This window comes from Haliaeetus albicilla, chromosome 22 (assembly GCF_947461875.1).
Source record: "Haliaeetus albicilla chromosome 22, bHalAlb1.1, whole genome shotgun sequence".
NCBI classification, from domain to species: Eukaryota; Metazoa; Chordata; class Aves; order Accipitriformes; family Accipitridae; genus Haliaeetus; species Haliaeetus albicilla.
In genome coordinates, this window is record NC_091504.1 from 25,204,399 (window position 1) to 25,231,049 (window position 26,651).

The 26,651-nt window shown below is 41.4% G+C and overlaps 2 protein-coding genes across 7 annotated transcripts in view; one reads left to right on the forward strand and one right to left on the reverse strand.

Moving 5' to 3' along the window:
- The window catches only part of ARHGAP17 (Rho GTPase activating protein 17), a 47,076-nt gene extending 43,017 nt beyond the window's left edge, over positions 1 to 4,059 (reverse strand). For all 5 annotated transcript variants that reach the window (XM_069810547.1, XM_069810543.1, XM_069810546.1 and 2 more), the window contains exon 1: positions 3,883 to 4,059. In XM_069810547.1, coding sequence (XP_069666648.1) covers positions 3,883 to 3,935 — 53 coding nt within the window. In that variant the 5' untranslated portion in view covers positions 3,936 to 4,059. The remainder of the gene's footprint in view (positions 1 to 3,882) is intronic.
- A 344-nt stretch (positions 4,060 to 4,403) lies between these two features.
- LCMT1 (leucine carboxyl methyltransferase 1) lies at positions 4,404 to 25,585 on the forward strand. Of its 2 annotated transcripts, none has more exons than XM_069810553.1 (11): positions 4,404 to 4,684; positions 6,007 to 6,116; positions 6,712 to 6,833; positions 8,347 to 8,423; positions 9,078 to 9,139; positions 17,260 to 17,362; positions 19,282 to 19,402; positions 20,184 to 20,285; positions 20,714 to 20,805; positions 22,830 to 22,927; positions 24,658 to 25,585. In XM_069810553.1, exons 1-11 carry the CDS (start codon positions 4,419 to 4,421, stop codon positions 24,678 to 24,680), a joined length of 1,176 nt encoding a protein of 391 aa, XP_069666654.1. In that variant the 5' UTR covers positions 4,404 to 4,418; the 3' UTR covers positions 24,681 to 25,585. The 2 variants fall into 2 exon arrangements, with proteins under 2 accessions (XP_069666654.1, XP_069666655.1); XM_069810554.1 differs by having other exon boundaries at positions 6,007 to 6,098.
- Positions 25,586 to 26,651: the final 1,066 nt, after the last annotated feature.

Here is a 26,651-nt window from a genome sequence, read left to right on the forward strand (position 1 = left end):
AGAAGCTGGCTGTAAGAAAGGCAGTATCATTCATACCTACAGCAAGTTGACTGGGATAAATACTGAACTATTTTAAACATCCCTTTGTTAAAGGGAACAAAACCATGGTAAAGACACATCCCTGATGCATAGCCAAGGTTTGCTAACCTCATGATAACATGCCTGTTCCCCCCACCTCCCCAACCCTCAATTACAGAGAAAAAAAGCTCTGAATGACCAAAAAGAAAACCAGTAGAAGATACCCCTTTCTAATACAACACCACAAGAAGCAGCAGCCAGTTAAAGATCACCCTATGGAGCAGCAGATTACATCAAAGGGTAGAAGTCCCTTTCAAAGGGAGTAGGCAGTCCACACAACGTCCTGAGCGCCCCAGGTGAGCCAGCAGAGCTGGGGGGATGTGACCCCTCGGCACAGATGCCAAAACTGCTCCTCTTGTAGGGCAGCTTATTCACCTGCTAGATCTCCCAACGGCACACAAGGTCTGGAAATACTGAACACTGCACCTCTTAAAGACATTTGCATAACCAGAAGAACCCTTCTGGCATAGGATTTGTCTCCTCATTCTGTCAAAGCATAAAAAGCTAATAAATGAGTTACACCAACTCAGTACAAACCTACCTCAGAAAGCAGCAAGCTGCAACAGTGGGAAGCACGCTGCAACTTTTTTTTTCCTTTTTCTTTTTTTTCTTCAATGTTAAAAAATTGAAATGGTTCACTCCTCATTTTGGTACCCAGTGCCAGAAACACTTGCCTCTACTAATATTGCCTGCAAGATCCTACTGAATGATGACTGTCGCACCTCCCACATCTTCCATGAGTTCTACAGTGCTTATCAAAGCCACAGAAGGCAGCACTGCCCAAAATTTGAAAACCTCAGCCCTGATATTTGCAAGTGAAACCAATCACAAATCTTTCACTACTGAGTGATTTTACTTTGGGAAATTAAGACATACCCTGGTGACTATTTGAATGCTTGGCTAGTACATGAAATGTAAGGAGGCTAGCAATATTAAATATTCACCAACTAATTTCAATAGTGCATTTGATACCTCTTGAAAAAAATGTTTTTCAAGTTAACTTTTAATAAAACTGTGAAGTCAACCATTTCTCCTTCTTGGTACACCAACTGGTCTAATCATGCTTGATTTCTTGATGCAGTGTTTGCAGGGCTGAGCCACCCCTCTCACCTCCATAACTGGAGGAAGAGAGATGCAGAAGCATTTCCAGAAATTATCTCTGGCTCTATGAAATCAAAGTCTTTGGCCTTTAAACTACTATTTAAAAGGCTGTTTGTATCTAAGTGAACATCCAATACAAATGATTAATTTTAACCTCTTTACAGACAACAGGATATCTGGAAAGTCAGATAAAAGCATTGCAATGATGAACCAAAAAAATTAAACAAAAACAGGTTTGGGGAAAACCAGTGCTCAGTTGCGCACATGAATACACTGCACTCTGGGAAACGTAAAAATATCTTCCTTGAGTTTCCAGTGCTATAGCTCCTGTACACACATGATCATACATTACAAAAGCCAACATAAACCTCCTGAGTTTTGTTTCTTTCCCTCCCGTCCCCAAATTTCATCCATAAACTAAGTTTCCCTAGTTTCATTACAATTAATGCAGATTTACAGTGATGAAAATTATTTCAATTATATAAGCATTTTTCTTTAACTTGGAAAGCCACAAATATAAAGGTCAGCAACAAAAGAGTAAGTACCACCTTGTGCTAACAAGACTACACAAACAAACCCCAGAAGGGGCAATGTGGTCCATTCAAAGCACTTACAAACATGAGGAAAACACTTATACATGAAAAAGGCAACAAGCACTGGTCAAAAGTTTATGATTACCCTCATTCTTCAGAGTCTTCTCACCTCTATTTAATTAAAAGAAAAGTTTGTATGTTCTTGGGTAAAGAATCCATACAACTAACTTAAGATACTTTATTACTAAAAAACACTCTATAAGCAAAGACAGAACCAATAAGGATGTGCTTATATTTAATACCGACTAAAACAGGAAAGAGAGAAAGAGTTTAATTTAAACTAACTACTAATATTAAACTTATAAAAACAAATGAGTCGGTGTAATTTCAAACAGTTTTTAATGAAAGACAATTACAGGTACTTGTCTGTATTTTAATGAAACTAGAAAACTTCACTGTTTCAGACGCAGGCTGCTAAGGCCCCAGCAGACTACCTGGCGAAAAAGTATGAGCAATAATCATGCACACAGACAACCACACCCTGAGAAGCTCCGTTGTGAAACAACCGATAGCCACAGCTTCCACCGGGCTTCAGCTGCATTTAGTCAAAGGTCATTACGAACTTCCCAACCCATACATGACTATAAACAGCTCTCCAGATTTAATTCTGATTTTCCCCTTGAAGTAGAAAGGAGCCCAAGATGTTTATCCTACTCAGTACAATGCAGATTACTTGAAATTCCACTTGGGATTTGGAGCTGTGGGCCAACACATGCAAAAAGGGAATGCCAATAATCACCCCAACAATATAAAAATAAATTCCTATAATTTATATTAAATGAGAATGAAAGGACACAAGATTGGTTTGGAAGTTACGCTCTCTTTTATAGCAAAACAAACACCCTATTAAAAATCTACTACTTAGCCATTATTAGCTGACACACTTGACCTGTTTTATATGTATGTAGGCCCCAAAGAAAACAAACACCGAGTTAAGCAAGTTATTAGAGTGGAGACTGTGAAAGTATAAACTCAGATAATATGAAAGTTTATACTTTCAGTATAAGTACATACTTTCACATTAAGTTTCCACTAAAAACAGAGAGGAGTATCTGAGGGAAAAATATAGAACTCTACTAGAAACACAGTAAAGTTACATTTGCATTTTTAGCACATAGAAGAGCTGCAGCCAGACACTCCTGTGTCTATGCGCAGATTTCTTTCCACACAATCAGACTAAAGAGCTTCCAAGACTCTGACATCTGGAAATCAGTGGCGATCATACCCTACAAGACTGTGGTTATTTTTGTTAAAATTAAGTCATAAAGAATGTGCTCTCTGAAGTCTCCTTTAATGTGAAAAAGAGCGAGAAATGGATTGAATAACTCAATATTAATGCAGCAACAAAGGAAACGAAAGTCACAAAAACCCAGACAGGAAGCACACAATGCAAATAGCTCTGCGGGGCTCGGGGGGGAGCAAGGTGACCCTCTGGAGAAGCCCCCTCCCTCGCTTCCCCTGACCCCCAGGCCTGACATTCCCCAGCCCCCAAGGGATCTCGCCTTTCTGTGTGTGTCGTCCCCCCCAGCCTTAAATTCGACAGAAACTTTAAACACGAACCCCACAAACGCGTGTTCGGGAGGGAAGCGGTCTATTCGGGGGCCAACCGCAGCACCCGCGGGGGGCTCCGTTTCATTCGCTACCGTGAGCCGCTCCCGGGGCTGACAGCACGTACCGACAGGTACCGGGAGGCCTCAGTGCCAGCGGAGACCGACGGACCGAGCCCGCCCTTCGGAGCCGACCCCCGCCCGGTCGCCCAGGGCCCGCTCCCGGCTCGAAAACCGAGGACCCGAATCTTCTCCCTATTTTTTAGTTTTCGAGCAACGAAGGCCTCTGCCGCCTCGCCTTCCCTCCCCGTCCCGCCCGTTTCTTTCTGAGCCGACACAAGTTCTTTCTTCCCCAAAAGGCCCCGCTCAGGAGAGGCGCGGAAAACCCCGCCGTGCCCCCTCCCCTCCTCGCGGCCGAGACTGCGGACGGCCTCCACCCCGCTCCCCGCCGCCGTGCTCCGCAAGGGGGGAAAAAACCGGAGCGGAGCCGCCGCCTGAGCCCCAGCCCCGGCCCAGCCAAGCAGGGCTACCCGCGGCCGAAAGACCCCGGTCCCGCCGCCCACCTGCCGACGGTCTGGTTAGCCAGCTGCTTCATCCGGTTGAACTGCTTCTTCATGGCGGCGGCCGTTCGCCCCGGCCTCCCGCCGGGCACCCACTGCTCCTCCGCCGCCGCCGCACCACCACCGCCGGCCCGGCCCGGCCCGGCCTCCCGCCTCCTCCTCCTCCCTGCCCACACCGGAACCTACCGCCGCTTCCGGCCCCGCCCACACCATCACGTGTCCGCATGGGGGGAAACAGCCGGGTCCCCGGGAGGGGCGGGGCGGCCGGAGAACCCGGATGTCGGAGCTCCGAGAGCGCGAAGGTGGCTCCTCCGCTCACGCCGCTCTCTGGGGAGCGCGGAGCGTTGCCGCTTCAGGAGCGGTAGCTGGGCCGGGCTCGGTGCGTGGCAGGGAGCGGACAGCCCCGGCACCCACCGCCGTCCCGCCCCCGCGGCGTTACCGCTGAGCGTCCCCCAAGACTACCGCTCCCGGCTTCCCTTGCGGTACCGCCTCCGTTTCCTGGGCGGGGCGGTACAGCCCTCTCTCTCTCATTGGACGCTATGGGAACGGACGAGACCGCGGACCAATCGCTACCGAGCTGCGGCGGGCCGCCCTGCGGAGGTCGCCCAATGAAGGGCGGCGGGGGGCGGGCCGTAGGGGCGGTGGCGGCAGCGGCGGGCGGCCGAGCCAGGCGCGCTGCTCCCCGGGCCCGGCCCTTCGCGCCCCCCATGGCGGCCGCTGCCCGCGACCCCCTCTCCGCCGCCGGCCTCGACGAGGCGGACGAGGCGGTCCGGGGCACGTGCGAGGACGCGTCCGTCTGCAAACGGTAGCGGTGCTTGGCGGAGAGGGGGGCGGCGGGGCGGGGTGAGGTCGGCCGGGCCGGGCAACCTCCGCCGTTCCCCCCGCACCGCGGCCCGGTGCGGGGGGAACGGCGGAGGTTGCCCGGCCCTGGGGTGATGCTGGAGGGGGTGAGGACCGGCAGAGAGGACGGGGTGGGCGGCGAAGCACGGACCGGCTCCCGGGAAGCCGGGCTGTTGGGGCGGGGGGAGAGGGGCGAGAGCCCCTTCTTTTGGCGGGTGCCGCCGTGCCCGGTGGTGCCGGTGTCTTTTGTCTGTCTGCACCGAGGCCGAGAGCGTCACCCGGGGCCCGAGCGGCTGCAAGAGCCGGCTGGCCGGGGAAACCCACCGAAAGGCGTACAGCTGTAGGGGAAGCTCGGCTGTAGGTGGGAGGACAAACTTCAAAAGAGGGTCGGGGGTCCGCTCTGAAGGGGTGGGCGTCTGCTCTCAAGGCGCTTTTCACTCGAGCCCGCAGGTTTGCTCTAAACTTTCCTGCTCCTGTTATTAAACACCTGCCGCATTTTCAGCTTAGGGTTTGTTTATAAAACAGCATACAGCGATAGCTAGAATTATCCTGTCTAATAGTGGGGGTCAGAAATTTCAGTAATGTTGGATAGCTTGGGGGGAAAAAAAAACATCTTGATATTTTTCAGAATTCTTTACTTCTCCTCTGGAGGATGGGTGCTGGGAGGGTGATGAGTTTTGTTGCCCTGTTGTGCATGGGTGTGAGTTTAACTTCTGTCATTGCTGGCTTTTTGTTGTATCCTTTTGTTATTGGTGTAGCAGGAAAGCGTTGGGTGGTTGAGTCTGGTTTTGAGAGTTTACCTTTTAAGATCAGTTGTGAAGCTAGTAAGTTCTATTAGATTAGAACAGCACTGTTGTTGGTCTTAAAGTGATATGTAGAAGCTCTGGAATAAGTGCAAACAGCTCGTAAGGTAATGATGTATAGAAGTAAAGCATGCTTTGTGTGTGGTCTAAGGAACTTTAGACAGACAATTCGTCTGTTTGCTGGGTCCTCGAGAAGGAAATATTTGAGATTGGGGTCTTCGCTTGCAGGAGTTCATCAGATAGTGCAGAGGCTATTAAAAAGATGCTCGTTTAATATGGCAGTAGCCAAAATTTTTAACTAGACGTCATATAACTTCTTAATTAAAATAGTTTGACAGATTCAACAGATTTTTTTTTAAACCGTGTCTGCATGTATGCACTCGGGTCAGAGAGCGACCCTTTCAGCCTGTATATCTTTTAGAGTAAATCTTGGTGGCCTTATTTCATAATTTTATTTTTTTTTTCTCCCCCCTCTGCTGGACAGGTTTGCTGTAAGTGTTGGCTACTGGAAGGACCCTTACATCCAGTATTTTGTGAGACAAGCCAAAGAAAGAAAAGCACCTGAAATCAATAGAGGCAAGTTGGCATGTGAATGTGAGTGAAGGCAGTGCAAACATGTTCTTGACTGGGCTTGAAGAGCACCTGACAAAACCTCTATATACTGGGTATTATGGAGTCTAGGAAATATGTAAAAGAATGAGACAAGTTTTCTTCACAGTAATAATTCCATGCTGTATCTGATCTTTTAAAGATTATTCTTTAAATCAAAACTCTTATCCTTTGCTTTCTGTATTCTGAATGGAATGTCTCTGTGTCTCTCAGCATGCGGTAATCTCTACAAAGTAATCAAAAATATTGATTTGACCCAGGACAGCAGGGCATGTCAGCTCTGGTCTTTGCAAAAGTGTGCACACCAGCTAGAATTATTCTGCTCAATTTGAGGTGAAATTTGACTAAAAGTTCTGTTTACCCAAGGAATCCTGTTTTATCAGTGCATCAGATTTTGTTAGTAATAAAAAAATCCCAAACCCCAAAAACCTTTAGCTATCTTAAAAAGAGTCTGTTATTCTTCCTAAGAAATACCATTTTTAAAATAGACTACCTAAAAATCTTAATGACTGTTAAACATCAAGTATTATATGAAAATAACAATTAAAACCAAACTTTTTTTTTTTTTTTTTGTCAACAGGCTATTATGCTCGTGTTCATGGAGTCAGTTATCTGATTAAAGCTTTTCTAAAGAAGACAGACTGCAACTGTCAAATTGTTAATCTTGGTGCTGGCATGGATACCCTATTCTGGAGATTAAAGGTAATGATAGCCGAGAGCAACAAACTGGGCTGAAGACAAAGATTTGTGTGGACATTTGAAGCACTCTTCTGTGAGGGCTTATTGGTGCTGCATTCTGTAGTACAACGTGGAGGTGTGCAGCAAGGCTGAGTACTGCAGCAGACTGCCCTGGCTGATCTGCCTCAGTTCTCAGCTTGCTTAGAATCAGTTTAGGTACCTTTAAATCTCGGTGCACTGGAGAGGCTGTGGTTTTCACTGGCTTTTACCAAAAAGTGTGTGACACGAAGCTGACCTCTAGTGGACTTTCAGGAACAGAGCTTGAAATCCATATTTTGCTGTCCTCTTTAAGCCTTAAGATTTCACTTTTTTATCCTATATTTAAACAGGAATAAGGTACCAAAGTACAGGACTGTACAGGCTTTATTTAGATGTTCCTGAATTATTTATATAAATGTGAGTTTTATATATGTAAATATATATGTCTGTATGCATGTATGTAATTCATAAAAATTCAGACTATTCAGATATTATATGAGAGTATCGTTCTGAGTAAACACACCACTAAGTCATCTTGTCTTCTCATTAGCATTTAGATTTGTAAATTTGGTTTCTGGAAGAAAGCTCAAGAAGGCCAGTCATATTTTGCTTGGTCACAATTCATTATGTTTCAGTCAGTGGAAGGGAAAAAATAATGAATTTTTTCTGAGATGTGAAGCTTTTTTCTTACCTGCATTCCTGTGAAAACTATGTCAATACACAGTTTTATTAACTTCCCTGTAACAGTGATTTCAAAATTTAAAGTGGGGCCTGTAATTCCAATTCTTCCTCCTCATAAAGAGCAGGTGTGGTATAATTAACGTACAGAAGATGGGACCCAGTTAACAGAGCACTTCAGTGTTCTGACTACTGATTTAATCTGCTGTTCAGAAACTCATGAGGTTGACAAGCTAGAACTAGCAGTACATATCCATCACAAAAGGATTGCTGCATAGGGAGAAACTTGGTACAGCTTATCTATCAGGATGTCAAATACTGACAACATGAAATGAAGAGGTTTTCCCCTTTTTTGTAGTAAAGGAATACTGGTGCGCTTGTAGTCTGACTGTTGATTTGAGGGCGAATTGTGGAATGTGGTCACTTTCTATGTAAACCTGTGGAAAATGTTCTTGTTCTTAGAAGAATAAGCTGAAGGTGCATGGTAAATGTCGTAATAGTTTACTGTTGCTGTACTCTTCTAAATCCTGATAATATGTTGTTGGAATATATGTTGCAGTGATCTGGTGTCTAGGATTGCTGCATTACATAAAATGTTAAATAATTTCCTTAATGCTTAGAGGAGACATTCTAATGTCTCTCAACTGTTTTTGTTGTTTGGTTTGTCTTTTTTAAAGTGGTGGGACATTAAGTTATACTACTGTTACAAATGCCAGTGTAAACTAAAACAAAACTGTTTAGGACTTAAGGTTATATCTTCTTGTTATATGCATGTGAAGCTTGAATACCCCTAATTCTAGAGTCTTACTCCAATTCTCAGGATGAAAATCTTCTCCCTAGAAAATATTTCGAAGTGGATTTTCCAATGATAGTTGCAAGAAAAATACATAATATCAAGTAAGTATAACGCCTATGTTTAGCTATGTGAAACTGAATGTAATTCAGCAAAATGTCATGAATTGCAGCCTACAATTATTTCATCTCTCTTCTGAGAAACTCTTTATGCTCTAGGATTTAGAACAAAGGTTTCATTATGCAGGAAAGTCATACATGTGACTGTGCAGCCACTATTCCAAATTGGAGAGGTTCATATCTGGAAGCTTTAGGGAGGCAAGCAGACTTTATTCTTAATTATGTAAAGTATAATGGGCAGGGGAAGCCTCACGTTGATTAGAGGCGATTAAGTCTTCTCTTAGTTTTGAAGATAGTAGTAAATTCCCAGACTTACATGTTCAGTTAGAGAGGTAGGATAGCTGGTAGTATGTGCGAATATTCCGTTTGAATGAATACACTAAGGCGGATACCTGAAGAGAGTGCCTGGATTTCTCTTGAAAGATTACCTCAAAACTTAAGAGTCATTAGGCATAAAACTCAATTGCAACTTACCAAGTCTAACTTGCAAACGTTTGTATTTCCAGTAGAGGGCAGAGGTATTCTCTTGTCTGTTTTTAACACACTCACACACATATATATATGTTAAAAAAAAAAAATTGTAAGCACACTGTTAAACAAGCTTAACTGCTCAGAGATGCTTCTTCCTTCTTCCCACAGATCAAAACCTCCCCTGTCAAAACCAATTATGGAATCCCATTCAGGGGACTCTCTTCTAATAGGTGAGTCATCTTAAAAGTAAGTCAGCAATGTACTGCAGCACTTTTTAAACTTTTCTGATCATTTTGTTCTGCTATGTGGGCAGGCTTTTAATGTTTGAAATGCTGTTTGGACAGAGAATTGGGAGGGAAAAGAGGCTTTTTTCTTCTCTTACAGACTCCTGCCCATTTGTTCTGTGTCATGTTAGAAACATCTTCTCTTGAAGTGGTTTTATTCTGACAGAAAGTTGTTGGGTTTTTTTCCTTTTTCTCTCATATGTAGCTGAAGTTATATTTTCTTTTCTGTCACAGAAAAGGAAAAATGCTACTGATAGTCATATATACTGGATTAAAATATCTGTTGAGTGTTTTTCTCTATCTTCTTGCTGTCTCATTAAGAGCGCATGTCTTCACATTTAGCGGAGTCTTCACAGAAGAAACGCAGCCTGCAAAGTCCATTCTCAGGAGTCAGTGCCATTTGTTACATTTTAGTATTAAGAAGATATTAGATTCAGGCGGTGTCATGTGATTTTACTGTCGCAGCTTATAGCCTCGTTATGTTTGTGTCAGGACTGTAATTCACAAACCTCTTTACTTGTGGAAAAAAAGCTGGATTCCATTGAGTAATGGTTTCAGTGCCTGAATAGCAGATGCTGTGCTATAGTAGCTGCTTTGGACCCTTTAGGAGGAACAGTAATTATCTCCATCTACCATGCCAACTAATTTGTGTTAGCAGATGTGACTCTAAAACAGAGCTAGCAATATTTTATGTTCCCTGATATGATAACATGTATAGGTGCTTTTAATAAGCACAATTCTAGCTAAGGGTCTGGAGGACTTTAAAGGGCCTTCCAAAGAGTGAGGAAGAGTACAGAGAGTGAGGAAGTGTGCTTGTGCTGCCAGTAGCAAGGTGTGGGTGCTTCACCCCAAGGCTCTTTTAGTGCTTTTAACTTGGATCAGAGTATTGCCACATACTGAGTTGATTGTGCATATTTATGCATATTATGCACATTCTATTGCTGCGTATTAGAGGGTCTTAACTTGCCAACCTTTTAGATGTCGTTTGAATGGCAGAATTCTCTGTTGTACGTTCAGGTCTCAAAAGATGAAAGCCCAGTGCCTCATCCCAGAAAAAGGGCTCCTAAGTGCCACTGTGTTTCAGCTAGGAGACCTTATAACATCTCTTTTGTATACAATGAAATATGCTGCATAAGCACTCTTAAAAAGGCATTAATGCAAGGTCGATCAGAAGGGTTTGATAGTGTTTGTGTTACTGAACAGCTGTAGATACATCTAGTACAGGAAAAGAACTGCAAAGTTATCAAGTTGCAGTGGTGTATTGTAATCAAAAGCTACTAATTAGCAAGTCACAGCAGTCAACAGCAATTAATGTATCACTGTTTAAATGTATTGGAGTGGCTTATTTCTCTAAAGCTGTTTCTCTTGTTCTTTCTCAGTGCTGGTTTTTAAATACTTTAGAGTAGCAATTTTACTGTAACCAGGCTGATGTAGGCTCTACTACACTGAGATCTTTGGGATGTAGCATAATGTCCAGGTGTTTGGAGATGGTGGAAGTCTGTTGTGGAATCCCAGTTTGAACTGGCACTTGATAACCACCGGTCAGTTCGAGTGAAATCCATCTGGGAACTCTCATTTAAGGACATGTTAATGGAACTGCTTCATGTGGAAGTGCCACCAGAAGAGGCTGTGGACTAAGTAGACAGATCAAACAGCTGAATAGAGATTTCTTACAGATCTAAGGGAACTTGACAATGAATTCGCTCAGCTACTAACTGGTATATACCCTCTCATTTTAAAACTGTCTTAGTACCTGAGAACTGGAAGGTGGCGGCTGTGACTCAAATGGGCTCCAGGAGAAATCCAGGGAACTACAAGCCAGTAGGACTGGTGTCTCTACTGGACAAATTAGTAGAAACTCTAACAGACAGACTTAGTGGAACACAGGAATAATATAATGTGTTGAGAAAGAGTCAACATGGCTTTTGTAAAGGTAAGTTATGCCTCACAAACCTATTGGAGTTCTCTATAGGAGTCAACAGATATATTGGAAAAGGTCATCCAATTAATATAGTGCTTGAATTTAAAAAAATGTATTTTGACAGTGTCCCGTGCCAAAGAAATTGCACAGTTGTCGTGGGGGGAGGGAATGGTTCTCATATGGATAAAGAGCTGGGGATGGAGGGTAGGCATATGTTGTTAATTTTCATTATGGAGGGAGGTGGAGATCTGTGCTTGAGGATATGTTGTTGTTCAACACTAAGAAATGGTTGGGAAAATAGAGTGATTAGTAAGTGGCAGCTTGTTGGCAAGTTCAAACTCTTCAGAGTGGTAAAGAACTGTAGAAGAATCTTGTGAAATTGGCGACTTGGTGATAAATTCAATGCAGATTAATATGAAGTGATGCACATGGGTGGAAAAAATAGTTTGTGCCTCACATGTAAAAGATAGACTTCTGGCTGATTATTGCTGCCTGCGTACAAGATCTGGGTATTATAATAAATAGATACATGAAAACATTGGCTCAGTAATGGTGCAGAAATCCAAATAAAATTTAAGGCTTCTTAGAAAAAAGATAGAAAATGACACAGATGCCAGTATTAGTAGTACATGTTTGCCCTTTTTTTGTCTTTTCCCTAGGTAGCTGCTGTTGGCATCTGTGAGAGGCAGGATACCATGCTAGGGGGACCTTTGGTCTGACTCGATACAGCTGTTAGACTAACGCAATGTTCTGGGAATACCTGTCATAGGGAGTGTAGTGGGGTATAATGAAGCAGCATTTCCAGGTAGGGAAATGTTACCTGTTTTTGTGGGTTTTGGGGTGGGGATATGGACCAGGATTTTAGAATCTTGGTGGGGGGAGGTTGTCCTGTCCTGTCCCCATCCCCCTCAAAACAGTTCCACACTGCTGTCTCATGTATACCAGGAATAATTTGTTTAGATGCTTTGGAATCTGATTTTTGAGTTGTTGTAAATATCAATTGACATGACTTTTGTTCTCGTACTGCTTTTCTCCTCACACTAAATGTTTTCATTTCATGAACCTAGTGCTAATAGACAACTTTATTGGCTTCAGGGCAACATCTCCTTTCTCCTTGCCCTTTACATAAAGCAATGACAGCATGGCTTGCAATTCAAGTATAGGTATTTGTGGCCTCTGCCCTTGAATGCAGCAAGATGACACTTGTCATTGAACAGCTCTGTCGTTTCCTAGGGAATGTTAGATCTCCAGGGGAAAGCAGTGAATTTGTGCAGTAATTTGACATTGCTGTGGCAATATCAACTTAAATTGTTTTCAAAGTTCAGTGGCACTATCTAGTTTATGATGTAGTTGCTAGTGTTGGGAAGTTAGTACTCCACCTTTGCTACCTTGCAAGTGCAAATTCACTTCAATGAACTATTACCTTTCAGTGCCACTCCTACACATTCTGCCCCTGTCTAGCCCAGCTTTGGGAGTTGGTTGTTTTAACTTCCTTTTCCCTACATTTCCAAACTTGCTTGTGACCCAGCGCAGATGTTGGGGGTGTTGCCGTGTTGGTGGCTGGCATGCCTTGCGTTGGGGATGATCCTATGCTTGCAAGACTCAATTTCTTTGTGTTTTGACACGTACCCTATTCTGATGTTGTAGTTAAACAACCTGCGTGAGACCAATACTATATTGTGCCTGTGAGCCTGCAGAATAGGTTGTATGGGCTGGTTGGTTGTAAAGCTGCCAGAGATACCTTAGGATGAAAATCCTAATGAAATCAGTTTGAGTCAATAGTATCCTGCATGCTGTCTCTTGGAAAACTTCCAGGAAATTGTTTCACTAGTCTGAGAAGAGAGTAAGAAAATTCTGAATTCTTGTAGCAGAGGAAGCGCTGTGCTTCTTGCACCTGAGATTCTATAATGCTGCTTCAGCAGATGGATTAAGGTAGCGGGTGAGTGCCTGAGGGCCACCATAAAACAGAGCATTTACTTGCTGGTAGCATGTTTCCATGAAGAAAAATTTTATTGCAGTGAGGTCAAAAGGCAACTGTAAGCAACTCCTGCTACTGTTCAGTTACTGCAATGATGTCTAATTTCGAACTACTTGTATTGTTACTTCTGTGCCAAAAGCCATGGAGAATACACATACAAGTGGTATGATGAGAGTGAAACGTTCTCCGTTGCATTATGCATGGATAACAAAAGTGTGCACCTAGGTTGAGAGAGTCTGCGGTGGGTAGATGAAGTGGGCTGGAGTGGTGGGTCTTGTTTTCCTTCTCTCCTTCACTCTCCCCTCCCTTGTATTTCTCAGATGAAATCTGAATCTGGTGTTTCTCAAACCTTCACTTCAGACAAGTACAAGGGAGAAACTTTGTACATAACTGAATGGGCTGAGTGTGAGCAATCACAAAGAAAGCCATAAGGTAGCTCCATGCTCTAGAAAAGAACATCATGGCCAAACATCTTTGCAAAAAACCAACATGAAGTGTTGGCGCCTGGATAGGAGTTAGTGCTTGGAATATGGGATTTTCAATGGATTAAGCCACCAAATGTTGCTGGCTGTGCCAGCATTAGGGCAGTTGGCCTGAGTCACAACAAGGTGGCCCTAATTATTTGAAAACTATCACTGACTTGCATGTTAGTGCAGTGTGGGTGGTGTTCTCTGGCCCAGCCAGGAGGGAAGGCAGCAGTGCTCCTGGCAGCGGCAGACATCTGATGGAGCGTGCAGGGCTCTTGTCTGTGGGGAGGTCACTGTGGCAGACACCTTCAGAAGAGTGAGGTTACAGTAATAAAACAAAAAAGTAGGTTTTTTTAACAAAAAACCATTGATTCAGTTAAAAGAAACTTCTTGTTCATAAGAAGAAATCAATGGAGACCATGTGACACTTGCTACCAAGCTGAAACTTGGTTTTTCTTTTTCTGCTGCTCTGTAGATAGGCTGGTATTGTAAAATACATTTGCACCAATGCTGCTCAGTCAGGGTGGCAGCATATTTGCAAATTTTCATGCTTCAAGCATCAAACTCTGCAATAAAGTAGATATTGGTGCCAGACCATGAACTAGCAGTACATTATTTTCTGGAGTGTTTATGGCTATACTTCAACTTTAGCCTCCAGGCTGGGAACAATGGCAATTCCAGCTATTGGCAGCTGCCATTGCCTTGCAGTAAGTGAGTGTCTGCTATCTAAGTGTGAAGTGATGGAGCATTCGTCAGTCTGATTTAAAAATCTTGAAGTTATTTACCTAGTTAAGCATGAGCTCTTCATCTCTTTGACTTCATATACAAAAGGATTTTTTTTAATGCCATTTATAGGCCAAAGGTGGAAGCTAGCAGAAAATCTTACAAGGAAGTTTGGAAGAGGCTTAGCTTAAACTCTTTCCTCTTGCTTTTTTCTCCTTTTGCCTCTCTTTTTGCATTTTAAAATTACCTAGTGTAAATTTCATATTTTTCCCTAAGATTTCCTTCAAGATAAAAGTATTAATCATAAATGTTGAAATATATGAATTATGGAGATATTTAATGAGGTGCTTTCAGATATGTACAATTTTCAGCAATTGTATCAGCTTGTGTATAATGTGTGTGCAGCTCTGCCTCGGTACTATCTCTGGTTGTGTTTGCCAACAACCATCACTGGAGAGTTGAGGGAAGCTGGCAGGAAAATGTGTGGAGGAACAAGTACATTCTGTTTGAATGGACCAAAGAAGGGAGAACCAGGCAGTCTGGATACTGGAAATGGAAGTGAAGTTACTGCATTTGGAGTAAAAGGCTTTTGAAGAGAGGAAGACAATCCATTCCTTATCAGCTTTCTTGGCCTTTTAAAAGTTTCTGCTGCAAGGAGTCCTGTATTAAGTCATTAAGTATATTTGGCTTTAAGGTTTAAAGAAGATTTCCAAATACATCCAAATATGAACCAAATCAGCTTTAAAGAAACCTGTTCCAGTTTGGTGTTTAGGTTTTTTTTCCAGTTAGCTTTGAATAAGCACGCTATGGCTATATGGCTGTTTATTTTCACTTGTCCACAACCTACATCTCCAAAACCAACTCTCTGTTGGGCTGTACAGCTCAGCACTGAGAATCGCCTAGGTTGCTTCCTTTGGCCATCCCCCTCTCCCGCCATGTCAAGGCATAACAGAAATTCTGTGGGGTTTGTTCATGCCTATTCACACTTATTAAAAACAATGTTAGTAATTTTGATTGCTGAAATTTGAAGCATTTTAAAGGACAGTTTTCTAACCTAAAGTTTGAGAGGTTTTGCTCTTTCCTGTTCTTCAGTGATAAAAATGCTTGAATCAACATCATGTGAGCAAGAGACACTTACTTACACCTCTGAAGTGTTTGTACTGCTTCTGTTACTGGATCACTTAAAAATTTTTGTAGTTTATTTCTGGTTATAATTAATGTACTAGTATGTCCAATTCAATGAAGCTGGACAAGAAGATTGCATTAATTTTATACTAATTGTGGTGACTGATGCTCATTGTGCTGTATCTCCAGCCAGCAAACCAATCACTATATAAATACTTTCCTGTGTGTGGTGGGGGTTTTTTGTGTGGCTTTTTTTGATGCCATTATCATGGCCTTGATATAATAACTTAAATAGAAGGGTGTGGGAAGTCGTAAAGCTATTACAGAACATGCACATGGAAAAAAGCTTTGACTCAAAATGTTGAATCATTTGCCGCACAACTTTTTCTTTTTTTCTTTTTTCTTTTTTTCCCCTGTAACTCTCTGCATGAACTGTTCTGGTTTCTGTATCTGTTCAGAAATGTTGCTGGAAAGACAGCTATTTTCACTTGCTAGTGCCATTTTCAAACAGTTGGTCACTTGAAAACTAAATGGAGGTACATCTTCCAGAATGTTTGAAGCACTGTGTAATTTAATAAATTGCCTTTTCCCTCCACCCCCCCCTTTTTTCTTTTTTTTTTTTTTTTTCCCCTCTCCTGAAATGGAAAAACCCTTCATCCTGTCTCTTCAGCCACTTGGCTTCTCTTTCTCTCTTCACCTAGCTCTTGACATCTGCTCCCATATTACCATTCAGGAGCTGTGTCTGTCTGCAGCAGGATCCCAAATGGAGCTGTGCCAGAGCTTGCTACTGCAGATGGATATTGACTGGCCATTACAAGACCACTTTAAACGCTCACTCTGGTTTTTTTTTTCACTGTTTAGCTTACTTACTTTACTGCTTGCTCCGTCGCACTCATATGGTAAGAGGGGAAAATTATGTGCTCTTCTGTCCTAATGACTTCACTCTAGTAAAGCTAAAACGTGAAAGAGCAGTCTGATATATTCCCACAGAACTTTACATCTTCAAGTGGGTTTGATGCTGCACTTGTAAAATGCTTTGTATGGGAACCAGGCTCATCTAGTTGAATTGATTGCAACTGGTTGTCAGAGTTATTGATAGCAAGATGCTCATGTTGCTGCTGGCTTCCTTACAGTTTTGCTAGTATGGCAAAGTGTCTTTTGACTTTAGTATTAGTTCCTCCTTCATGTTGGAAAGCATTTACAGGAACTTGCTGCCTGTTGCATCCCAGGGTGAATATTTGTTTCTCAGAATACCTTTTCTCATTTGACTCTACACTTAAATACCATTGCTAGATTATATGAAAATGCTAAATGATAACTTTTTTTGGCCCCCAAATCTGTGTCTGAGATCCATGTATATTATATGACTATATGTATTGTTAATTTGTATAGCTATACCTATTGTTAATATTTGGAACATGGTTACTCTTAACTTAGTTTTTCAGAAATTGATGTACTTTATTTAGTGTAGTTCCTTATGTACATACGTTGGGTCATCTAAAAAGACTCTACAAACAAAACAAAAAACCCTGCCTTTAATCTTCACATTCTTCTTCTCTCTGCATTCCTTGAAACCATGGTAACAGATGGGATAACCTATCTGCATTAGAGTGGCTGCGGGAGTGAAAGAGTAGGTTTGTTGCAGAGTCTGATGCTAATATATCACCATCTGTAAACCACAACAATTAGGTATAAGGGAAATTAATGTTTTAAAAAGGAGAGTTTGCTGTTGATTGTTAGGTATAACAAATCAAACTTTGACTTCAAATTCATATGTTCCTGTGTATTTTTTAAGTTATAATTTCAGCATCCCTTATTTGTAACTGTTAGTCTCAAAATTTTAAACTTGCAGATTCTCACAGCCTAGACTCCAGTCGGTATTCCATAGTAGGAGCAGATCTCCGTTTCTCATCAGATCTGGAAGAAAAGCTAAAGAAACATAACCTGGATATACAGTAAGATTTTTTTTTTTTTTTTTTTAATTTTTATTTTTTAATTTTTTTTTTTATGAGTGCCTGTGGAAGCATACTGGTGAGAATAAAGTCAGGCTTGGGCATACAGTGCTCATTATGCTATTTCCATGGTTACCTTTTCCTGAGCCCTTTGAGCAGAAGGAATTGTTCAGACACCTCATGCAGCCTCATTGAGCTGAGCAGGCTGGCATTGCTGTGACTGCTTGCTAGTTCCAAGTCTGAAGTAAGGTTGTTCCTTGCGTAGTCGATTCTGCAAACTGCATTTTTGTCCTTACTGAGAAGATCAAACGTTACAGAACTATTTGCTTCTTGTTCTTAAAATGCTGGGGGGAATAAAGCTTTCTGTGAATGTGTTTCTGGTGGTTGGTTCTCTTTGGGGTATGTGCGAAAAGATCACAAAGTAAAGCTCTTGTTGCAGGGCAGGCAGCTGTAATTCTTTCTTGCTTCCCCCCCTCCATCCCTTGCCCTGGAGGGGATGAGTTCCCACAGCAGCCATTTTCTGCCTCAGAGCTCATACGAGTTTTTTTTCTCTACTTCATGAATTTAACTCTTAAAGATTTCTAAAAGAGTTACCCCTTGCTTGAATTTGGTTGAAATTTAGTTAATAGAATCATAAGTTATTCAAGGGGATTCTCTAAACTAGAGATGTGTCAATGTCATAAATCGCTTTTTTAAGAGTTGGTTCAGTTGCATTTAGTTTTAATGCTGACTGATGGGCAGTACCTAGATCAGTGAACATCTTCCACCCTTATTGTAAGGGCTGTACAAGTCAAGATTTCTGGGAGCTTAGCTGGTAAAATGAAGAATAATTGTGTCAATGTTAAATTATTTCAGAGCTTTATCTTTGTAATTATTTTCTATTACCTCCACTTAAAACCCTTACTGTTCCCTAGACCTTTTGGTAAAGTGATCACCATGGAGTCCTTTGAGAACCTAACTCTAGAAGCTAATATCTGGGATTTTATTGTTCAAGCGTTAGGCTTCTAGAGGGGGCAAGAGTTAAGTTTTTAGAGTGGATGATGGACATACCTTTCAAATATGAGATATATAAATAGCAGCTATCTGGCTGGGTGGGAGAGAGCATATGGGTAAGCAGAATGCATCAAATTTCCATTTAAATCTTTACACTTCCATCTTTTGAAATCTTCCCTTGCTTGCCTACATTGCTGCTCCTTGTGGAATTTCTCCTGCTTCTAGTGACTTTTCTTTTTCCTGTTCATTCTAGCAATTAAAATAAAACTCCATAATTCTAAGGAAGATTACTCGTGTAGATGTCTGGTTTTGGGTTTTTGTGGATGGAGGGGGAAGAGGCAATGTGCAAACTACAGATTGCATTATAGATAGGTATATTATTATATTATAGTTAGATAATATGTGAAGCTTATTTTACAGATAACGAGCAAATATGTCTAATTAAAATTCTTAGAACTTTTTTTTTAAGAGAAAACTTTTTTTGATTTATATTTTATTCCTGATTCTACTGAGCTCTAAAAGAGTGCGGATTTTATATATAGGGTACAATTCTTCTAACACAGGTAACAAAATGAATTTTAATATGCACTTCAGTTGATGCTATCACAGTTCAGCGAAAACTTACAGAATACACATTCTTCTGTGTTCAAAGTATGGCTGACTTAGGAGAGATTGTTTCCTAATATCTCTGTTTTGTAACCATGGGTGTCCCCTGTGGTTAATTTATTGACTGCCAGAAAACCCAGTTCTAGTCAACTTGATGAAGTGATTTCATTCAGTCTTAAATGTCTAGCTCATAAAGAGGGTAGTTCTTTTAAGACATTTTGGGGACATGAAATTACTTGCTTGCTAATAATTCTTTATAAATCTTTCTTGTTCTTTTGCTAGAAATAGTTCTCTTGTTTTTGTTTTTGTTTTTTGTTTTAAAGTTTGCCAACGCTTCTGGTAGCGGAGTGTGTGCTGGTTTACATGACACCACAGCAATCTGCAAATCTTTTAAAGTGGGCAGCAAGCACTTTTCCAGTGGCGATGTTTATAAATTATGAGCAGGTAAAACAAAAATGGCATTTTTAGACCTGCATTATTGTAATAAAAATTGCTTTCCAAGGTGGGAGTTCAGTTTGTAAAATAAGAGTGGCCATATCCTTTTGTATAGACAGCAGTTTCTGCTGAGTTTCTTTAGTAATGTGTTTTATCTTGTAGATCTGTTAGCTCATTGTAAAGAATACACAGCTATTCTGAAAGACAGTTTCTGGACTATGCTGAACCAAAATAATTGAGAATGCATATGTGGAGAAAACCATAGAATATTGGTTTAGATAAGACAGAGGAAAAAGAAATTATGCTGAATGTTGGATATGAGTGTCTAACATTACATAATTACCTCTCTCTGTTCTTCAGCAAAGTGGAGCAAAAATCACATCAGCATGAACTCAGCTTCTCTGTATGGAAGTAAAATGCTGCCTCAGGGGAACTAGGTGGCTCCAGGAATTAGTAACAGGATCTTCCAAGCTGTAAATCACTGCTAGGAGAGCTGAACCAAGTTGCTGACAACTTAAAACAGAGTCAGTTTTCAGTGCCCAGTCCCTGTGTCTGTAAAGGCAGTAGCATTGTTACCATTAAATTGACACTCAACTTGTAAACATGAGGTAGCTGAGAAAATTGTGGCAGTGGGAAATGAGACCTGGTGTAAGAATGTGAAACTTAATTTAATGTTATCCTGTACATTTTATGACATAGACAATTTAAGAGTTTAACCAAGTTACTGCTTTTCACTGCGATTACATTCTTTTCGGAAGGGGGAACACTTTTGTCTCATTCTCTACCTGAGGTGAATATGACAGACCGGTTTGGACAGATCATGATTGAGAACTTGCAGAGACGACAGTGTAACCTGGCTGGCGTGGAAATTTGCAGATCCTTAGACTCTCAGGTAAAGGGGTGCAGAGCTCTGGCTGTGTTTGATATTAAACTTAATTAATATGTCTGCAAGTTCTGCCTCTGTGTGTGCACTGTAAGGCTCAGAGCAGTGACCAAAGCAGGTTCGCAGTGGGACCAGCTGCTACCTACTGAAACCCTTTCCTATCCACATTACAGTGATTCCCTGTTATCAGTGCCATAGTTGCTTGATATCACTTAGTTTTGGTAGTTGTACAAAAAAATGCAGTAGATCAGAGCACAGCTCCATCTATCCCACTGTCCTCTCTGCGCAGAGTTAGCAGCAGATGCTTAGAAAAGGGTATAAAAGCTCTTCAGAGAACAGGTCAAGCAGATGGCCTACAAAATCCTTAGGGGGAAAAATTGTTCTCTGGTATTTTTCCTCAAGTCTACTGAAAACTGTGCTACTTGTTTATTTTACAGAGGGAACGATTGCTGTTAAATGGCTGGGAAACTGCACGTGCCATTGATATGATGAAAGTGTACAGCTTTTTGCCACAGGCTGATGTCAAAAGGTATTACTGATAGCTTGCTTGCGGCCAAAAGTCATCTTTAGATGCCATTTCCAAGGTAGTTCGTGTCAGTATGTAGCATGGGATCTCATAGTATAACAGAGAGGAGGCTGTGTGCAGATGCTAGCTAGGTAGACAGAACATGTCTGAGTCTGAAGCTCTGCAGAACTTTAAGGGTAAGACCTGGAGCAACATTAACAATCCAGAGGGTTATGGCTGCCAGGAGTAGACTGGCAGTGGTGATGTTTTATTTGGGTATGATATAAAGCATCTCATGACAGAAATTTGCAGATAAAAGATGCTACAGAAATGCAGTGTTGAGTTTTTACAGTTCTTAAGATGTTTCTTGTAAACATCCAGCCTCCACAACACTAGATGGGTGGAGCGGAGTCCTAAGTTACACTCGGAACAGGCAGCCACTTTTCATGTCCCCGAGGGAGATGACATCCAGGTGTTTGCTCCAGTCTTGTAGGCCTAGGTAAGATTACTTATCCACTTGTTTTTTTACTACAAGTGGGTGGAAAATGGCCAGTTCTGATCTTCCCTCCCTTCTTCCTTGGCAGCATATTTAGGTAATGAGCCAAGGCAGGGCAGTAATTCAGTGCTATGACCTATTGTACTATGCAGGCAAAGAGGGAGAGAGGGGAGAGGTGTGCCCAACAGTGTGCTGTAACTATCTCTCAACAGATGGATGCATCTCCCATTCATATCATCTTCATGAGCTAGGCTGCTGGGTCTGTAGACAGAGCTTAGTACATAGAGGGTATAACTAAACACTGTTGTAACAGTCAGTAATCTGCATGAGTTTTGTTAAATTTTTTTGCATTAAAGAAAAGCTAAAGAGGGGGAAACTATTTGTAATGAGTAACTTCTTAGGTATATAATATGAACTGTGAGTTGCTATGAGTTATTCATTAACTATAGCTTAAATTAGCTGAACAAGTTACCTTGGTGGAAATAAGTATTCACATATGGGGATTTCTCAAATCATGGAACTGAACAGGTGAGACTGAAAATCATAGGTTGTTTAAATAGGAACGATGACTGTGTGATTGTACCATATGGCACTTATGGAGAGACATAGCTTGTACTTTTGCAGCATTTTTGACTACCTTGGGTCTGTTCAGCTCCTTCCACTTGTTCCAAATGCCAAGAAATAGGTTATGTAAACTCTGTCCTTCAGTATTAATGAGGCAAATAATGCTTTCTATTTACAAAAGTCTTTACAAAAGTGTTCTGCGGCGCTTGCACATCTGTGAGTGCATTTAGGAACTTTTGCTCCTCAGTCTCTTTTGATCCTCAGTAGCAGCCCTTCCAAATATTTAGCATGGAAAATAAACACTCCAATATTCAAGTAATCTAGAGTGAGAGAGAGGAATGTGCCAGGTTTTTAAAGCAAGCACAGCTTGGGAGAAGTTCTCCCATTTGTTTGGTGGAAGACATTCAAAGATCTTACTTAAAGAATCTTAGGTAGGAGCCATTTTAGGAAAAAATCCTCAGATCTTATATGTACCATTTGGTTTGTACTTCGTCATGAGCTCATGTGGGAGAGTTGTTAGAAGCTGCACTGGTGTACCCATCACTCTTCCAAGACATAATATGGACTTGTGATTGTCTGGAGAAAATACTATCATCAACTGTTCACTGTAATCCTTTGGTAGATAAATCTCCTTCCATTAGGCTGTACTATTGTGTCTACTTAAATCCAGGAAGATCACATACATGCAGTAAAAGGGATTAGAAGACAAATACTGGTATTTGTGAGAAGTTACACAGATTAGTCCTGGAACATGGAATTCCAGGGATGAGAAGTTGACAACATCTTGTGGGTCACTTGTTTCATACATTGACAACAAAGGCTAGGAGTAGTGGTGGTATCTTCATTATGGACAAATACCTGTATTAATTTACTAGAAAGTCAACTGCTTTATTGGCTGTAGTTTTCAATCCTATGGGGTGAAGAAGAGTACATTAAAAACTGTGCTGAGACTCCAGCTTGAATAACAATTTTGTTTTTATTCCTACAGAATAGAAGGACTTGAATTCCTAGATGAAAAGGAACTGTTTGAACAACTAATGCAGCACTACTGCATCTGCTGGGCTTCAAAGGACAGCAGTAATCTGGGTAATGTTCCCCAACATCTAGGGGGTGACACTTCACATTGAAATCTTATGTGGAAAGACTGGGACTATATACACCAGATGTATGATAGAAGTATCCTGTATCAGGAATGGGGTCTGCTTCTCTGTCGTTGATGGGGTTGTGAACACCTCCCAGGTGGTGTCTCATGACAGTTTCTCCACAGCCTTTTGATGGTTTGTATAGGCATCTGAGCTGCCCAACAGGAAGCCTGTCCAGTACAGGGGAGTTAGAATTTTTACACTGAAAGATGCCGTATGGGTTACTTTAAATAACTGCCTGCTTTATACTACCAGTGCTAATTGAAAGGTTTACAAATCCTATGCATGTAAAGTGCCATATGGGCACACAGTATATGAAATCACAGTGTCCTGACAACATAAAAATAAATTTGTATTACTTAGCCCAGTCGTCTTCTGCACTGTCCCCATTTACATCCATCTGAGATTTAAGTTTTCCACACTACTTTCTTCTGGGGGGAAAAATTCCCCCTGAACTTAACTCTTTTAAATGTTCCTTTTGTTCTTAAAATTCTGTCTCTCCTAGACTGGAATTTCTTTGAAACAGAGAGACTTGATTTATGCTTTGTATAGCATTATGCATGTTGCTGCTGTTTAAGAAATAATAAAATCAAAAGAATTGTGGTTTGGGTGAAGGATGGATGTCTACAGCCATTATCTGTCCAAATTAGAAAGACAACTGTTGCAGACGTGGTTTATCTCTACTTCTGTCTGCAACTTCAGGGACTTCAGTCTTTCCAGAAAACTTCTCTGCCTGCCAGTTTATCTCTTTTTCCTCCCCTTCTCCTTCTGTGCCCTTCCCTTGCTCCTGAGAAAGCAGTATTCAAGAACAAATTTTATTTACTGTTCCTTAGCAAACATGAATAGATGGAACCTCTGCTGAAGTTATGCAGCTAGACTGAGTAGCGAAGCATCTGATACAGCTCATAAAACTAGATGTTCCATACCTTGTTGCTGCTGCTGTAACAGAGATGCTAGCTTGTGCTGTCTGCTGACCTGAATCCTACAACTTTGACAGTTTTGAGCTGCAGAAATGCACATTTTCGATTTGATTCTTATGGCTAAAAAGTGATGACTGTAATACAGGACTTATTTCTAGAGGAGCTAAGGCCAGAAAGTTCACCTATTCATAGTAGCCAGTATTCCTGGGATCTCCAGCATTATTCTTTGCTGTGATAAGAGAATTATTTAGGACAATTTTGGATACTGAGGTTAAGTGATGCAGTATATCTTAGACATCAAAAAAGACAAGTCTCAAAGGAGATAATCAAATGTCTAATGCATGGATATGCCTTAATCTAAAGCAGTTTTTCTTTATCCAGTGTGAATTTACTGCCGTCATCAATGGTGCTTTCCCCAGCTTTCTCTTTTTAATTTCATGGGCAGACCCTTAGGTTCAGCAGCAGCCTCTGTGTTGTTCCTTCTGCCAAGAATAACTTCAGTACTCCTTCAGGCTGGCTTATTCAAATTAATTTCTGCGTCACAATCAAAAAAGGGTTAAAAAAGTATAGATCAACCTGTTTCCTAATTTCCTTTCCTCCCACCAAATCCTTTACAGTTAAGTTAAAAAAAAAAAAAAATATTCTCAAAGGATCCTTTTTCCTGTGTCTAACTGTCCTAATAGTAGTGAAGTACAGGTAGTATAAGAATAAACACTTGTTTCTCCCCTCCCCGCCCCCTTTTCTTTCCAAATAGGTCTTGCAAGCATAACATTCTAATGTATTTGCTGGAGGGAACCCGTGAGCCCAGAAACCACAGCAACTGCCTTCTACTTGAGACAAGATCACAGAAATGATGGGACTTTGCATGTGCCAACTTTAGTCTGTGCATCTGTGTAAGCGGCGCCAGTGCAGAAAGCGATGGGTGCTGCTGATGTCGACTCTCCTGTTGGCTTTTGGTAGTTTTAATGAATCTTTTTTGCCCATTGTGAGCAATTGTTATGAGGCCAGACTTGCATCCCATTCCCAGATATATAATGACGGACTTTCATAAGACGTCAATAATTCTTGTTTAAAAGCTTGCCTTCCTTAGTTTAAAACTGAAAGTAAAGTGTTATTGGATTATATGATTTTCCTCTGTTGTCTTTTTGTGGGTGTGTAAAATGTATTTGTGACAGGAAGCTGGAAAAACAATACTGGTGAGCTGCATTATTGGATATCTCTGCACTGTGCACAGCTGATAATGAAGGTTAAATTTTGTTAATTTTCATTCTGTTCAGGTTTAATTTGTATGAAGTGTCACCATGTTAGCTTTCTCCAGGCTTTACTGTTGCTACAAGGCTGTCACTATACTAGGTATGTTCTTGTAGAGGAAGAGTGAAAGAAGAAGGGGAGCCGTCATTCTTGTTCAGTCATGTATGAGAAACTGGATGGTGTTAAAGTAGACTTTATTTAACTGGGAAGGGCTTAACTTGGCAGTTCTGCACTGGGATGGTGAAGGTAAGAAAGAAATTAATCTAAATTTGCACTGCTTCTGGTAGTATCTTTACACCAGTTTCTCATTCTTCTTTCTTTCCCCTTAAAAGAAACAAAACAAAATCCCAACAGCAATGGAAGACCTTGCCCTATTGTTTGAATCTTGCAACCTTCCTATGAGAAAAATAATAAATGTTTAGTATTTATAATTTGCCTAGTGTCTTACTCATTAGAAATTACCTATTTATACCTGGTTTAGTGACTGCATTTTCCCCCTCTCACCAAGAGTATTTTTTTAAAGCAGTTGCAAGCATAAGCAACCATTTTCTTACCATATGTGACTTTCTGTAGTGTAAGAATACCTGGCTTTGGAAATAGTTGACATGGGCCTGCACTGGAGATGTAGGGAGGGAGATTATTGAGATACCAGAAAAAGGAAACAGTTCTTAGAAGTGACAGTCATAATTTCAGAGGAACACAAGTAGTAAAAAGAAATGGCCTTCCCTTCACTGCCCTCCTCTCTGTCACTGATTTTAGTCACTGGTAGCTACAGGCCACCTGCTGTTATGTTTGTGTTAAGCCGATTTCTTAAATGACAAGGCACAGAAATACAGCATTTGGTTAATGTTCTGCTCGGTCTTTGCAAAGTGTTCGCATAAACTCTCTGCCCCCGAAGGGAAGGGATGGACTGTGCAATTATGAAAGGAGCTTATAACCTTTGCTTCCTAGATAACAATATCAATGGTATGCTTATGCCTGCACGTTTTAGATGTTTGGGCTTATCTGTACCCCTTGTCTATTAAGAGACATGTGCAAGCTGTGTCTGCATTAGTGTTGACCCTTTCTCTCTGCAGATGCAGGAGACCAGAAGGGCACATCTCATTTTTTCACCTTACCATCAAAGTTCCTTCCTGAGCACAGCAGCTGTAACCAGGGACTATAGGGTTTGCCACTGGGTGGTTTCCCATGGCAGTTGCCTGCTGTCTAGATTAGGAAGTAGACTTGCTGATGAACCTTTCTGCTTCTTGGGAATCAGGGGCAGTTAGCCTTCTGCATTTAATGGCCTGCAGCTTCTGGGTTTTGCTTTCTGGTTTTGCACTGTTGTTACTTAGAGTTTTTGAATATTTTTCATTCCCACTGTGCAATTGCTCTGTCTTAACCTCACATGAACCTAAGCTAAATTCAATAAGGATCTATGAATCTGTCTTAATTAGTCCTCTGAGTCCTCCAAACTTACTGCCTAGCTAAATATAGCATTTATACCAGAGACCTGGA